A 15,273-nucleotide genomic window follows, 5' to 3' on the forward strand; every position below is an offset into this window, starting at 1 on the left:
AAGAAGTGCGTCGCCGCGCTTCTGATTCGTGATTGGATGATGTTCAACTTATGTTTCTTTGCGTTTGTGGAAGCTAGACCTTGGCAGTGTTGAATCAGCTCCGTCTTGCGTTCGTTCATTCTAACGTTTACTTTATGGTAATAAAAAACATGGAGCTTGTATTTGTGAAACTTCAACGAACTTCACTGTAACGAAACGTAACGCAAACGAACGTTGAACATAATCCCGGTTACAACCTGTAGCAAACTGTGCATCCGTAGCGGGATTCGAACCCATAGCATGGTGGAGAACATTTCAATCAGATTTCTTCATTTTGTACCAAATTCATGGTCATAGTCCCATCATCACCAATCTGTTAAATGTGACAATGGTTGCATGTAATTATTGTGTCATGTGATCGGCCAGGTTTCTGAGGTCTATAAGAGGAGCATTAAGCTCATGACGTCATTTCCATGTCCGCAGCACTACCAAGGCAGCAGGCGCCCCGTGTGGTACGTGTTCACGGGCATGGGCTCGCAGTGGACAGGCATGGGCAAGGCCTTCCTCAGCATTCCCATCTTCGCAGCTGCCATCGACAAGTGCCAGAGGGCTCTGCAGCCCTACGGGGTGGACGTGCACCACATCATCACCACCGACGACCCCACAATCTTCGACAACATCCTCAACTGCTTCGTGGGCATCGCAGCATGCCAGGTACCATGACTGGGTTGTGTTGTTGTTGTTTATTGACATTTCTGGCTTTGAGCCAGAGGTCGATTTAGGGTCTTATACGCGCAGGACGTCCTCTCTAGCCATTGTACATAAATAACCATCTATATATATAATTTGAACTGGTAATGGAAATTACGGGAAAACGGCTGAACGGATTTTAATGAGTGACCCCTCATTTTCATGCCTGGCATTCAAAGTTTTTCGGAAAAGTAGTAGTTTTCAGTGAAATGTCAATTTTCCTACATAATATTCCTATTTTCCAAAATTCATCTGTTGTCAGTTTTGAGAACTAATTTTATCGAACCACGGCCGACTTGATTGAATTTCAGAACAAAACACACACTACAATAAACAATAGACTATTACATGAAGGCCATGGCCTGCAGGATTGCCGACATATTTAGAGCTCAATTCAAATTTGTTATTAAACACTGATTCTGCAGTGTATAATAATTTTCTGAGTACAGCTGTGTATTGGATATTCAAATCTACGAAACTTGAGGTGGTTTGATGACATTATTACCATTAGAAATTAAATATTATTATAGTTAATATCATAATGCGTCTATTTTTCATTAATTGTACATAATATTGATGCTATATTGATGACATGAAAGTGAAACGTTTTGTGGTTATGTAAGTAAATGTAGAGAATATCTTAATTTAGATCTTCATTTCTATAATTTACCGAGTGGCTGCTATATATAACTACAAAACTTAAGTAAGATAATAATATTGTTATTAAAAATCAAATATTTTTATACTTACTAACCCAGTGGGATTGGGTCTTTTTCATATACTTAATGGCGGTGTAGTGTAGATATTGATATGTGTCATTGTCTTCAGTATTGGCTCGAGAGAGCGCAAAAATTACAGTTCCTAAGGAAAGATAAAAAGGTATTACTTACTGATAAAAATAAGAGGCCTAGAAAATTTTGTAGTCTCCAGATCATTTCAGCAAGATCTCTTAGTAGGATAAAATGATTTTACGCTCTACATTTCAAGTTCTACATGCAGCAGCTATACGAAAATGCTATTGCTCGAAAGCTTAGCAAACCTGACATTTTTTTAACTTTTGCGTACAATCCACAATGACCTGAAATAGCTACTGCTATCGTCCTGACATTGATACTTGCGTTTTCGCGTTGAAACTCAAAAACTGAAGTTGGATAGGTTCAAGAAAAAGTATTTGGCCTAAAAAAAATCCATTCAGAGGGAGTATGTTTCATTATTATGGAAGCAAATAACTATCACAAAGACAAGTAGTCTTCATTGAAAATAAATCAGAAAAATTTTTATTTGAACGTCTAACGAACTTAGTTTGCAGCAGTATTTCCTGCACAAGCCACTAGTAAAAATATATTTACACATATATCAAGAAATGGATTCTGAACACCTCAAAATCTGTGCTTCAGTGGCTGGCCATGATAATATCTTTGAAAAATATTGCAGTGCAAGAGGTCAAATGACTTTATTGTCAAACGCCTGGCATTAGAAAACAACATATTTATACATATGAAACTATTTGTGGCATAAGTGCCAGTAGGTGTGTGAGTGCAGTGACTGATTCCTTTTATTTTGTGTAGGCCTAATTTGTTGATTTGTAGGGGTTAATATTAATATAATATATATATGGTACATACCAGGAATGGTGAACGGGAGAAGAGTTCGGAGTAAAAGATATCACCTGATAGACAACGTTAATGTATTATTATGGGGAGATTAAGAGGAAAGAAAGAATTTGGGAAGAATGCTGGGTTTGCAGTTAAATACCTGCTCTTGGGCAGAACACTATGTATGCATGCATATATACATATTTACGTACATACATATTTTTTGTTGAGATTTTAAAGTTTCCCCCTCCAGTGGCAGAAGCGTCTGAATTGTTATGGAGACTTTCATGGGGTAGAGTTATTTTATTGATCTGCCTCTCTGTTGCTGTCGTGTGTCCTCTCAGACAGTATTCAAATTTCCAACACGTGTTTGCGGTTTTGTTTGTGTGTTTTAGTTTGGTGGTTGGGGCTGGTGGTAGTTGTAGAGGAGTTTCTCCTGTGTCGTTCTGTTGTTTGTGTTCGGTGGATTTGCGAAGATGTGTTTTGTATATACGCGATTTAGTGCCGAATGTGTGTATTTCCTGTTTATGTTGTTTAGATGTGTGAAGAGTGGCTTCGTTTTTGTCGTAGTGTAAACTGTGTTGTTTCTGGTGCGTCTGTGCAGGTGGAAGATTTGGCGGAGAATTCTTCTTTTGCGGGCTTTGAATTTTGATTGGGTCGTTGGAGGGGCTTGTGTGAGGAAAATGGAGGGATGTATGCATAGGGATCTAACCAATGCTTTGTATAGGTGGAGGAGTGTTTCGGTTATACAGCCAGGTCGATTGATGCCACTTAGGTAGCTTATTGCTCTGGTGCTGCGTTATATCTCCTCCAGGTTTCTTTAGCTACTTCGGTCCAGGAGGGAGACTGGGTTGCAAGCTCGGTTACATAAATACCGAACCTGTAAACACACAGTAACATGGAATTACGAGTGAAGATAGAGAAATGAAATGGTAAAACATAATTTATTAGTAAACAAAATATGTGATAGGGTAAAGGAATGTAATTATGGCTGAATCACGTATGCAGAGGGTCATTAAAAATACGCACGGGATTTTCTTCTGTTCGTTTCAAATAGATTGTTTCAATAACAATTTTTTTTTAATGTTACTTTATATTACTTTGTAATGTTCTTTAGGGTGTGAAATACGCACAAAATTGCTTTTTTTTTATGAAATATTCACCGAAATTAAGCCATTTTAATCACGAAATCAAGGTAAAATAATCACCATAAAATCACACCTCTATTATATTGTATTATATTTATTTACATTCCATGGTATTCGTACGTCGCTTCACAGCTAGAATATGGAGCAAGTGAAACGAGAAAAAAAATCTTAATAGCGAGCCTTACTACAAAGTCTCAATTATAGTCGCACTCTGGTTGAAATATATACAGAAGAGTTTTACAATATAGTCTACTAGTACAACACAAAGTTTTAATATCAATGCCCAATATATATTTTTTATTTTAGTAGGTTATTTTATGACGCTTTATCAACAGCATAGGTTATTTAGCGTCTGAATGAAATGAAGGTGATAATGCCGGTGAAATGAGTCCGGGGTCCAGCACTGAAAGTTACCCAGCATTTGCTCGTATTGGGTTGAGGGAAAACCCCGGAAAAATCCTCAACCAGGTAACTTGCCCCGACCAGGATTCGAACCCGAGCCACCTGGTTTCACGGCCTGACGCGCTGACCGTTACTCCACAGGTGTGGACGACAGTGTTGAGGTAGCACACAAATAGCGATCGCATTGAACACCTTTCTGATCGACAGCACTGAAATAGCAGCCACCATTTTTTATAGCAATTTTTTTTCGCCTCAAGTTTCCGTGCATTTTTTAAAGTGCTTCATGCCTTTGCAGCAGGAAAATGAGGGTCGAAAAAAACGCAATTAGGTCAGCTGACTGCAAAATGGTGGACAATTAATATTAGCTTCTATTACTGCAGTAATAAATGTAATCCTAAAAGAACCGAACATGTTAGATAGTTTGGACTTCCATGATAATGACATAGAATTATTATTACTAGACGATTTTAACAATAAACTGTGCAAAAGACCAAAACACGCATTCCGCCATGATGGATCGTGCAGCAAACTCGTAAAGCGAAGCTTTGATTTGCTGCATGGTTGCTGCAGCGACGGTGAAGCAAATGTAATAAAAGAACGGTCTGCTGCAGCGCTTTAGCCTACGTCTTACTTAAAAAAAACGCACGGTTTGCTTGAAGCTACTGAAAGTGGAGGGGGTAGGCAACAACCAATGGTGTCTTATATTCCGGAGTAGACAGAAAAATGGTGTGTTTCGTAAACACAGCGGTCATTTTGGAACCTGGTCGTTCAGCCACTCACAGCTGCTGTAACTCAGCAAAAATGAATAGCTGAATTAGTACTGTTCCAGCTGAAAGCAGTCAGTGATATCTATAAAAGGAATAAGAAGGACGCCATAATTAAATCTGTAAAGGAGATTGATGTTGTACAGTTGTCACATTTTTTCTCTAGCACTGGTATTCAATTAAATTTTTAAGTCGTAAACTTTGCGAGGGGATAACAATTTCCCCCACAAATGACGCCTCTAACCCAAACATTTTATTACTACAAGATAAGCAGCTCACGTGTTGTATTCAATGTGCATGGTGTTCTGGTTGACAGATAGGACTGGTAGACATAATGAACGCCGTGGGAATTGAAGCTGACGGCATCGTGGGCCATTCGGTGGGCGAGCTGGGCTGCAGCTACATGGACGGCTGCTTCACGGCCGAGCAGATGGTGCTGGCCGCCTACTTCCGCGGGAGGGCCTCTATTGAGACAGAGCTGATCGACGGCCTGATGGCTGCAGTGGGTGAGCACCATTATCTGACCTTTATATGGACCGACATGAAGTCTACATGAATTTGTTTGTTTATTTATTCATTCATTTACTTATTTATCAATTTATTTATTTATTTATCTATTTATTTGTTTAATTATTTCTTTATTTACTTATTTATTTTACCATTTATTTATTTAATTATTTATTTATCCATTTATGTATTTATATATTAGTTTTGATTTGTTTATTTCTTTGTTTAATTATTTCTTTATTTAATTATTTATCTATTTATTTATTTACTTATATATTCGTTTTTTATTTCTTTATTTACTTATTTATTTATACATTTATTTATTTACTTATTTATCCATTTATTTATATATTTTTTTATTTCTTTATTTAGGCCTACTTATTTATTTATACATTTATTTATTTGTTTAATTATCCATTTATTTATTTATATATTTGTTTTTTATTTCTTTATTTACTTATTTATTTATACATTTATTTATTTATTTACTTATTTATACATTTATTCATTTGTTTAATTATTTCTTTATTTACTTATTTATCCATTTATTTATTTATATATTTGTTTTTAGTTTTATTTAATTATTTATCCATTTATTTATTTATATATTTGTTTTTTTATTTCTTTATTTACTTATTTATTTATACATTTATTTGTTTAATTATTTCTTTATTTACATATTTATCCATTTATTTATATATTTGTTTTTTTATTTATTTATTTGTTTAATTATTATTGCTTTATTTACTTATTTATCCATTTATTTATTTATATATTTGCTTTTTTATTTATTTATTTATTTGTTTAATTATTATTACTTTATTTACTTATTTATCCATTTATTTATTTATATATTTTTGTTTTTATTTCTTTATTTACTTATTTATTTATTTATACATTTATTTATTTATTTGTTTAACTATTACTTTATTTACTTATTTACCAATTTATTTATTTATATATTTGTTTTATTTCTTTATTTAATTATTTATTTATACATTTATTTATTTGTTTAATTATTTCTCTATTTACTTATTTATCCATTTATTTATTTATATATTTGTTTTTATTTTTTATTTAATTATTTATCCATTTATTTATTTATATATTTGTTTTTTATGTCTTTATTTAATCATTTATCCATTTATTTATTTATATATTTGTTTTTTATTTCTATATTTACTTATTTATTTATATATTTATTTATTTGTTTAATTATTATTTCTTTATTTACTTATTTATCCATTTATTCATTTATATATATGTTTTTTATTTGTTTCTTTACTTATTTATTTATACATTTATTTGTTTAATTATTTCTTTATTTACTTATTTATTCATTTATTTATTTATATATTTGTTTTTTTATTTCTTTATTTACTTATTTATTTATTTATTTATACATTTATTTATTTATTTGTTTAATTATTATTACTTTATTTACTTATTTATCCATTTATTTATTTATATATTTGTTTTATTTATTTATTTACTTATATATATTTATACATTTGTTTAATTATTCATTTACTTATTTATCCATTTATTTATATATTTTTGTTTTTATTTCTTTATTTACTTATTTATTTATACATTTATTTATTTATTTATTTAATTATTACTTTATTTACTTATTTACCAATTTATTTATTTATATATTTGTTTTATTTCTTTATTTAATTAGTTATTTATACATTTATTTGTTTATTTATTTCTTTATTTACTTATTTATCCATTTATTTATTTAAATATTTGTTTATTTATTTATTTGCATATTTATTTCTTTACCTATTTATTTATGTATTTACTTATATATTTATCTTCTTCTTCTTCTTCTTCTGCTGAGTAACTTTCGGTGATTTCACTGGCATTATCACCTTCATCTCATTCAGACGCTAAGAAACCTGAGATGTTGATACAGCGTCGTAAAATAACCTACTAAAATAAATAAAAAAAATTCTTCTTCTTCCGGACTCATGACTGCTGATGCCGTCTTCCATAGACCAAACGCCAAACCTCACTATTCATCCACTGTTCTGGTGTCAAATTCCTTGAAGTCATGGCAGTCTGTATCCCTTCTATCCACGTCTTTGCTGGACGACCTCTTTTCCTTCTTTCTGCCGGTATCCATTCCATAATTTGTCGTGGTAGTCGTTCCTCCGTCATTCTCTTTACATGTCCATACCATTGTAGTCTTTTCTTCTCTATAACGTCAATAATATCTGGTTCTTCCTCTACTTTCATAATTTCTTTTATCTGTCCATTTTTTACTTTTTTTTTAAGGTGAAAATTATAGAGGCATATCGGTCACCAGTACATCTAGCAGACTTTATGGCCGTATAATAACAAAATATTTTTATTTACTTATTTATTCATTCGCTTATTTATTTATTTATTTATTTACTTACCAGTACTTTTTCATATATTTACTTACTTATGTATTCATTCATTCATTCATTCATTCATTCATTCATTCATTCATTCATTCCCTGTACAGATTATATAAACACATAAACATACACGAATACAGTCCACACCTGTGGAGTAATGGTCAGCCCGTCTGGCCGCGAAACCAGGTGGCCCAGGTTCGAATCCCGGTCGGGGCAAGTTACCTGATTGAGGGTTTTTCCGGGGTTTTCCCTCAACCCAATACGAGCAAATGCTGGGTAACTTTCGGTGTTGGACCCCGGACTCATTTCACCAGCATTATCACCTTCATATCATTCAGATGCTAAATAACCTGAGCTGTTGATACAAGCGTCATAAAATAACCCAATAAAATAAAATAAATAAATAAAAATACATGTATACATAAAAATGTAACTCAATAAAGGACACAGGACACACCATTAAAATCCAGAAAAATCCTGGGAAATCCAGAACGTCTAGCAACTTTGATCACTAGTGAAAAAAATGTCCTTGTAGTATCTAGGATGTTGCAGTACCTTCAGTTTTGATTTAGTAATAAAGTTTGGTGAAGAAGACGTAAGCCTAAGATTTTCCTTTGTACTTACAGGTCTTGGGGCAAAGGAGATGAAGAAATTGTGTCCACCTGACATCGAGGTGGCGTGTCACAATGGACCAGCTTTCTGCACGCTTTCTGGCCCGACAGAATCAATGAAGACATTTGTGAAGAGTCTGCAACAGCGGGGGGTGTTCGCAAAAGAGGTCAACTGCGCCAACATCGCTTATCACAGCAAGTACATCGCCGGTGCTGGGCCTGCCTTGCTCAAGTACCTCAAGCAGGTAACAGCTTAAGTCTGATCTAATCCGTCAAGCTAATTCAAATTTAACCCAATTAATCTTCAAAATATAGAATTAATTTGACAGATGTTTTCGCCTTTATCTTCAAGGCATCTTCAGGCCAAAATGTTTAGTGTTAAAATTTTTAAAATCTTATTTACACATTAAAATCGAAATCAATAACACAGATTCAGTGTTTTCATATTCACAGAAAACACTTAAAATTGATCTATGAAAATATGCTGTTCTGAAAATCTTGACACCGATTGCACATAAATGGATTTTATTTTTCAATTTAACCAGTAATCAACAATAAGCTAGATTTTTCGATTTATTTACTTCAAGCCTCTTTATAACCTCCCTTTTAAAGGAAGTATTTTGAATGTAATGTAGGCTAAAATCTGAGAGGGAACGAAGTTATTTTACATACCAATTTTCATAGAAATTGGTTCAGCCATTATAGAGTGAAAAGGTAACAAACACACAGACATACAACAAAAATTTGAAAAATACTATTTTCGGCCTCAGGATAGTTAATTATAATCTTAACATCAATTATTTTTGTAAAAGCGAAAATTACCAGAAAAATTTCAGTTACAGATTTATTATTCGTATAGATTTTAATATATTTAGATGTGTTATTCGTGAGTGGCTAATAAAAACCCTGGCTTTTTTAGGAAAGGAACCAGTCCGTAGCAAAATTTGCATCAATAATAAGATCATCGAACAAGTTAAAAATTTTATTTATCTCAGTTATCAAATTTCATATTAAGAAGAAAACGATTTGAATGAGAAAATTATTAAATTCAACAGAGCAATGGGGATAATTAATCAGATATTCAAACCAATGTTAGTACAAAAACACAGGCGCATCAGAATTTATAGAACATTGGCCAGACCTATACTCTGTTTTGGTAGTGAAGCTTGGACGATTCGTAATATTGATTCACAAAGATTAACGGCGGCAGAAATGAGATTTATGCGTCGTCAAGCGGGATACACGAGAATGGATCACATTAGAAATGTTTACATTATGAAAGGACTGCAGATTGAACCGATTACGGAATACCTACAGAAATACAGACAAAACTGGAGATCACATGTCATCAGAATGCCTCGTTCTAGAATTCCACGCCAAATTTTAAATTACCATCCTGTGGGCAAGAGATCCTCGTTCAAGCGTTGGCAAGAGACCGTAACGGGCCACTAGGCCCAATACATGCAAGGATGATGATGATGATGATGATGAAGAAGAATTTATGGAAACTAGTGTTGATATAATATTTTAGTTCGTTTTTTTTTTCTTTTGACTTTGACTATGTATCTGTGGTACCACGATTGTTTTTTTTTTTATCAATAAATCAATATAAGAAGCTACTGCAGAAGTCAGTGATGAGGCTTCTGGCAGTTGTTTTTATATATCCTCAGGGAGCGAGTTTAATCATCAGGGCATATTTAAATAATGTAGGCCATGTCGTTAACAATGGGTATTGTTCTTTTGTTTTGTCAACAAATGAATGCAACCATATATCATAGTCTAGTATATACAGTCACGAAGCTTGAGTTGTTGAGAGTACTAGGAACAACTGACTGTGCCAGTACTATTTCGCATTGTCTGTGATGAGGCAATATTAGCGATCCTAGTGGTTGGCAACTATCTGTGGATGCATATTCCCTACATATTGAGCTTCGTGACTGTATATACTAGACTGTGCGTACATTAAAAACGAAAAATAAATATCATCCATGTTATTATAACCAAATTTCATTTAATTTTGTTTAATATTTTCTTAAGACCAAAATGAATCTTACAACAGAGCATTACAAATCTGTTCTTGAAACTTAGTTCCGCACAAGAGTTTCGGTGAGCAGTATCATTATGATGTTGATCATTGTGTAAATGAATTTCTTGCCAATTGGCTACATTCTCTCGACGAAACCTTCTCAGAATTATAACAGATAAATTCAGTGTATGACTTGAGGCTTTCCCGGCATTTGATATAGAATAACTCTTCTTGGGTTCTCAGCCAGGTGAGTTGGAGATCTCTCATGAAGAAGATGGCACAGCTAGCCGTCGAAAGCTTGGAAGCAAATCTCCAACTCACCTGGCTGAGAACCCGAGTAGAATTATTCTAGATAAATTCAGTATTTTCTTGTTCATGTAACATAAAAAAGAACCTACATATTTTGAAAACGGACTTAAATAAAAGAATTAAAATATTAAATTTGAAACTCAGACATTCCATTAAAACAATAACATCACCTGTCTTTGGTTAGGCTCGGCAAACAAACCTATCACATTGTGAACTTAAGAAGAAGTGCTGATCCAAAATTAAACGTGGGGTAGAATAAATACCGGTACTGCAATATTAGGACATAATGATTTGAATGCTTATGGCCGCCATATTGTCGACAAATTGTATTTGAGGACGTAGCTGCAATAAGGGCCCAAATCCCCAAAGGCCCTTATTCCGGAGAATGCATAAATCGATTCTCCATAGTTTCTTTGTTATACTCACAAAGTTTCGTTAAGAAATGTTTAAAAGTAATGCTGATAAACCTGTTTATTTTAATATATTTTATAAGCTCTGCAATGTTTTTAAAAATTTCAACTTTATATATCTCAGAACAGCATTTTGGAGTATGGGCCCTTATTGCAGCTACGTCCTCATTATTGTCTACTTAGGACAGAAATGTTTAAGCTGCTCTTGATTCACTTAAACAACACAGACACAAGCTTCTGTTCTCTGCACAGGTCATTCCCAATCCAAAGCCCAGGTCACCCCTGTGGGTAAGTTCCTCGGTGCCAGAAAGTGAATGGGACACTCCACTGGCGAAGCTCTCTTCAGCCGAGTACCACACCAACAATCTGCTGGGCTCCGTGCTATTTGAAGATGCCTGCAAGCACATCCCAAACAACGCCATCACAATAGAGATCGCCCCTCATGGCCTTCTGCAAGCCATCCTCAAGCGCTCGCTGGACAAGAACATCATCAACATTGCAGTCACCCAGCGGGGCCATCCCAATGGAACTGAAGTGCTGTTCTCAGCTCTGGGAAGGTGAGAAGCATCAGGGGAAGTATGGGAGTGAAGCTTTGTTTGGCAAGTATTGCAAATTTGAGGGAAAGGTTGATTAATTATTATACATCTTGATTACACAACTTTTAACACTGTATCACTTCGGAATATGTATGACAAGACTTTCTTGTGTTAAATTTTAACGTACCTTGTTAACATGTTTCGATCTATTTCGAGTCATCTTCAGAACTGGTCGTTGTTGGTCTTGGCGCCTCTTGTTTCCTGTGAGGGTGCGTTCGTAGTGTAGAGTCAAAGAGTGTGTGTGTTTTGAAATTGAGTTGTGTGTTGAGAATGTCGTTGGGGTGTGTTTTCGTGTGTCTGTATATTTCATATTGTTCTAGTGTGTTGAGTTTCTGGCTTTTTGGTTGGATGTGCAGTATTTCCATGTCTGTGTTGATGTCTCTGTAGGTCTGTCCAAACACGTTACAAAGAACACCTCCACATATGCAGAACACATCACAAATGCTAACCACACCTACAGAGACATCAACACAGACATGGAAATACTGCACATCCAACCAAAAAGCCAGAAACTCAACACACTAGAACAATATGAAATATACAGACACACGAAAACACACCCCAACGAAATTCTCAACACACAACTCAATTTCAGAACACACACACTATTTGACACAACTCTTCATCACATGAACGCACCCACACAACAGGCAGCGAAGTTGAGATAGCGCCGAGATCTAGTAGGCTCTGAGGATGGTGTCAAGTAGCACCGAAACAGCTGTAAGCCGCACATGCTTACATAATTAACACGAGTAAGATCGCCATTTAATCAATTATTTATGTACTTCTCATCTGGACATTGTGCTGTAACGAATCCTTCTTTCTTGCATGATTATTTTTCTCTTTGTTGCTTGTTGTAGGCTGTATGAGCTTGGCTTGCAGCCCCAGCTGACTCGTCTGTACCCCCAGATTGAGTACCCTGTGAGCAGAGGCACGCCCATGCTCTCTCCTCTCGTGCAATGGGAGCACTCTGAAGACTTCTTCGTAATGATATATAAGCAGGTAAGCTAGTTGAACTGAAGACAAGCCAAGGTCCAGTGGTCGTTGTTCACTCATTGTGCTTGGCAGAACCATCTGTCATACCTCATCCCTTGCTATTAGATATTATGTTCAAAATGCTTACTTACTTATTTACTTACTTACTTACTGGCTTTTAAGGAACCCACAGGTTCATTGCCACCCTCACATAAGCCTGCCATCGGTCCCTATCCTGAGCAAGATTAATCCAGTCTCTATCATCATATCCCACCTCACTCAAATCCATTTTAATATTATCTTCCCATCTACGTCTCGGCCTCCCTAAAGGTCTTTTTCCCTCCGGCCTCCCAACTAACACTCTATATGCATTTCTGGATTCGCCCATACGTGCTACATGCCCTGCCCATCTCAAACGTCTGGATTTAATGTTCCTAATTATGTCGGGTGAAGAATACAATGCGTGCAGTTCTGTGTTGTGTAACTTTCTCCATTCTCCTGTAACTTCATCCCTCTTAGCCCCAAATATTTTCCTAAGTACCTTATTCTCGAACAGCCTTAGCCTCTGTTCCTCATTCAAAGTGAGAATCCAAGTTTCACAACCATACAGAACAACCAGTAATATAACTCTTTTACAAATTCTAACTTTCAGCTTTTTTGACAACAGACTGGATGATAAAAGCTTCTCAACCGAATAGTAACAGGCATTTCCAATATTTGTTCTGCGTTTAATTTCCTCCCGAGTGTCATTTATATTTGTTACTGTTGCTCCAAGATATTTGAACTTCTCCACCTCTTAAAAAGATAAATTTCCAATTTTTATATTTCCATTTCGTACAATATTCTGGTCACGAGACATAATCATATATTTTTTGTCTTTTCGGGATTTACTTCCAAACCTATCGCTTTACTTGCTTCAAGTAAAATTCTCGTATTTTCCCTAATCGTTTGTGGATTTTCTCCTAACATATTCACGTCATCTGCATAGACAAGCAGCTGATGTAACCCGTTCAATTCCAAACCCTCTCTGTTATCCTGGACTTTCCTAATGGCATACTCTACAGCAAAGTTAAAAAGTAGAGGTGATAGTGCATCTCCCTGCTTTAGCCCGCAGTGAATTGGAAAAGTATCAGATAGAAACTGGCCTATACGAACTCTGCTGTTCGTTTCACTGAGACATTATTATTATTATTATTATTATTATTATTATTATTATTATTATTATTATTATTATTATTACTACTACTACTATTTTATTCTTATTATTAGAATTTTTCTACAATACAGTAGTTACCTTTCACCCAAAGAAATTTCGTTCATACACAGATCTCCATCCTCAGCATCTTCTTCAGTAAGATCTCGCCTAGACATACCCCTTCGGACGCCATCCATCCATTGTTCTCTTGGTTTGCCTCTTCTTCTCCTTCCCTCCACAGTTCACTCGAACATCATCTTCGGTATTCTTCCTTTTTCACCCTCTTCACGTGTCCAAACCATTTTAATCTTCTTTCTTCAATTACTTCATTAATGTCCGTTTCCACCTCCATAATGTCTGTAATTGTTTGATTTCTAATTGTTTATCATCATTATTATTATTATTATTATTATTATTATTATTATTACAGTGAAACCTGTTCAAATCGGAACCTGAATAATCCGGAATCCTATTTTGGAACAGTTGATTGGTCCCGGCGAAATTTGTATGTATTATGTGTAATTTTTCCTGAATAAAACGGAAACTGTCCAACGCGGAAACGGAAACTGTCTGCTACTGTTCAAAACGGATACAATATTTTGGACACACACTATATTTTGAAACAGCGTGTAATTTCAAGGAATATACGAAATATGTAGGTCACTAAGATAAAAACAAGTTTTCTTTGCAAAATTCTAGAGGGTACGAGAGTGTGTTGGCCTGACTATCATAAAGTTTATTACCCTGTTGACTAGGCAGACGAGTCCCTTCAAAGATTTTCAATGGTTCACACCTGTATACTGTCGTAGCTAGACAGAGCGCAAGTGTAGTGATTTCCAGGTAAAAAAAAAAAAGTTGCATAAAATGTGGCATTAACATTAAGTGATGAAGTAAAAGTTATCGAGATAAAGGAAAATTAGAAACAAAGTCTGTGTGAAATAATATTGAAGTACAGTTGTGGAAAACTCAGGTGTGACACTTAAAAAAATAAAGATCGTAATGAGTGAGTGGTGTGTGGCCAATATTGGTGACACAAAAGGAACCACAAAGCAACTGTTTATGTGGAAATAAATGAACTGTTGTGGGAGTGGGTTCTTCATGACCTTTCAAAGAACATACCGATTTCTGGTTCTATCCTGCAAAGCAAGCTATTGAATTGGGAAAGAAATTAAATAAACCAGAATTCAAGGCTTCTAATAGATGGCTCCTAGTCCAATTAATTAATAATGTGCAGTGATATGCAGTACAGTATTAGAGTATAGTGTTAGATATTAAATAGAATGAGATTAGTAAACTTTAGTAATGTTTAATGACTAATGAGTGAGTTACATAATATTTATACAGAAAATGAGATTTTAATCAAGATGATTCACCAACGTAATAAGCTACAGAAAGCTGATTTAATGTGATGAGTTTTAAATGGAATATTTTGTACTTCTTGCAGTTTGCGGCATGCCATTTTGTTTTTCATGTACATGAATGATAACGAATTCCATTTTAATGTCACACCTGAATAATACGGAAACCTGTCCACAACGGAAAAAAAATTAGGACCATGTCACTTCCGTCTTGAACAGGTTTCACTCTATTATTATTATTATTATTATTATTATTAT

General features: G+C 34.6%; 1 protein-coding gene across 1 annotated transcript in view; it reads left to right on the forward strand.

The window, feature by feature from the left end:
• LOC138695372 (fatty acid synthase-like) overlaps positions 1-15,273 on the forward strand; it is a 137,335-nt gene that overhangs the window by 30,043 nt on the left and 92,019 nt on the right. The window contains exons 9-13 of the mRNA XM_069819790.1: positions 477-693; positions 4,955-5,144; positions 8,162-8,391; positions 11,144-11,448; positions 12,348-12,489. Of these exons, the coding sequence (XP_069675891.1) occupies positions 477-693; positions 4,955-5,144; positions 8,162-8,391; positions 11,144-11,448; positions 12,348-12,489 (1,084 nt within the window). The remainder of the gene's footprint in view (positions 1-476; positions 694-4,954; positions 5,145-8,161; positions 8,392-11,143; positions 11,449-12,347; positions 12,490-15,273) is intronic.

Source organism: Periplaneta americana, chromosome 2 (assembly GCF_040183065.1).
Source record: "Periplaneta americana isolate PAMFEO1 chromosome 2, P.americana_PAMFEO1_priV1, whole genome shotgun sequence".
Lineage (NCBI taxonomy): Eukaryota > Metazoa > Arthropoda > Insecta > Blattodea > Blattidae > Periplaneta > Periplaneta americana.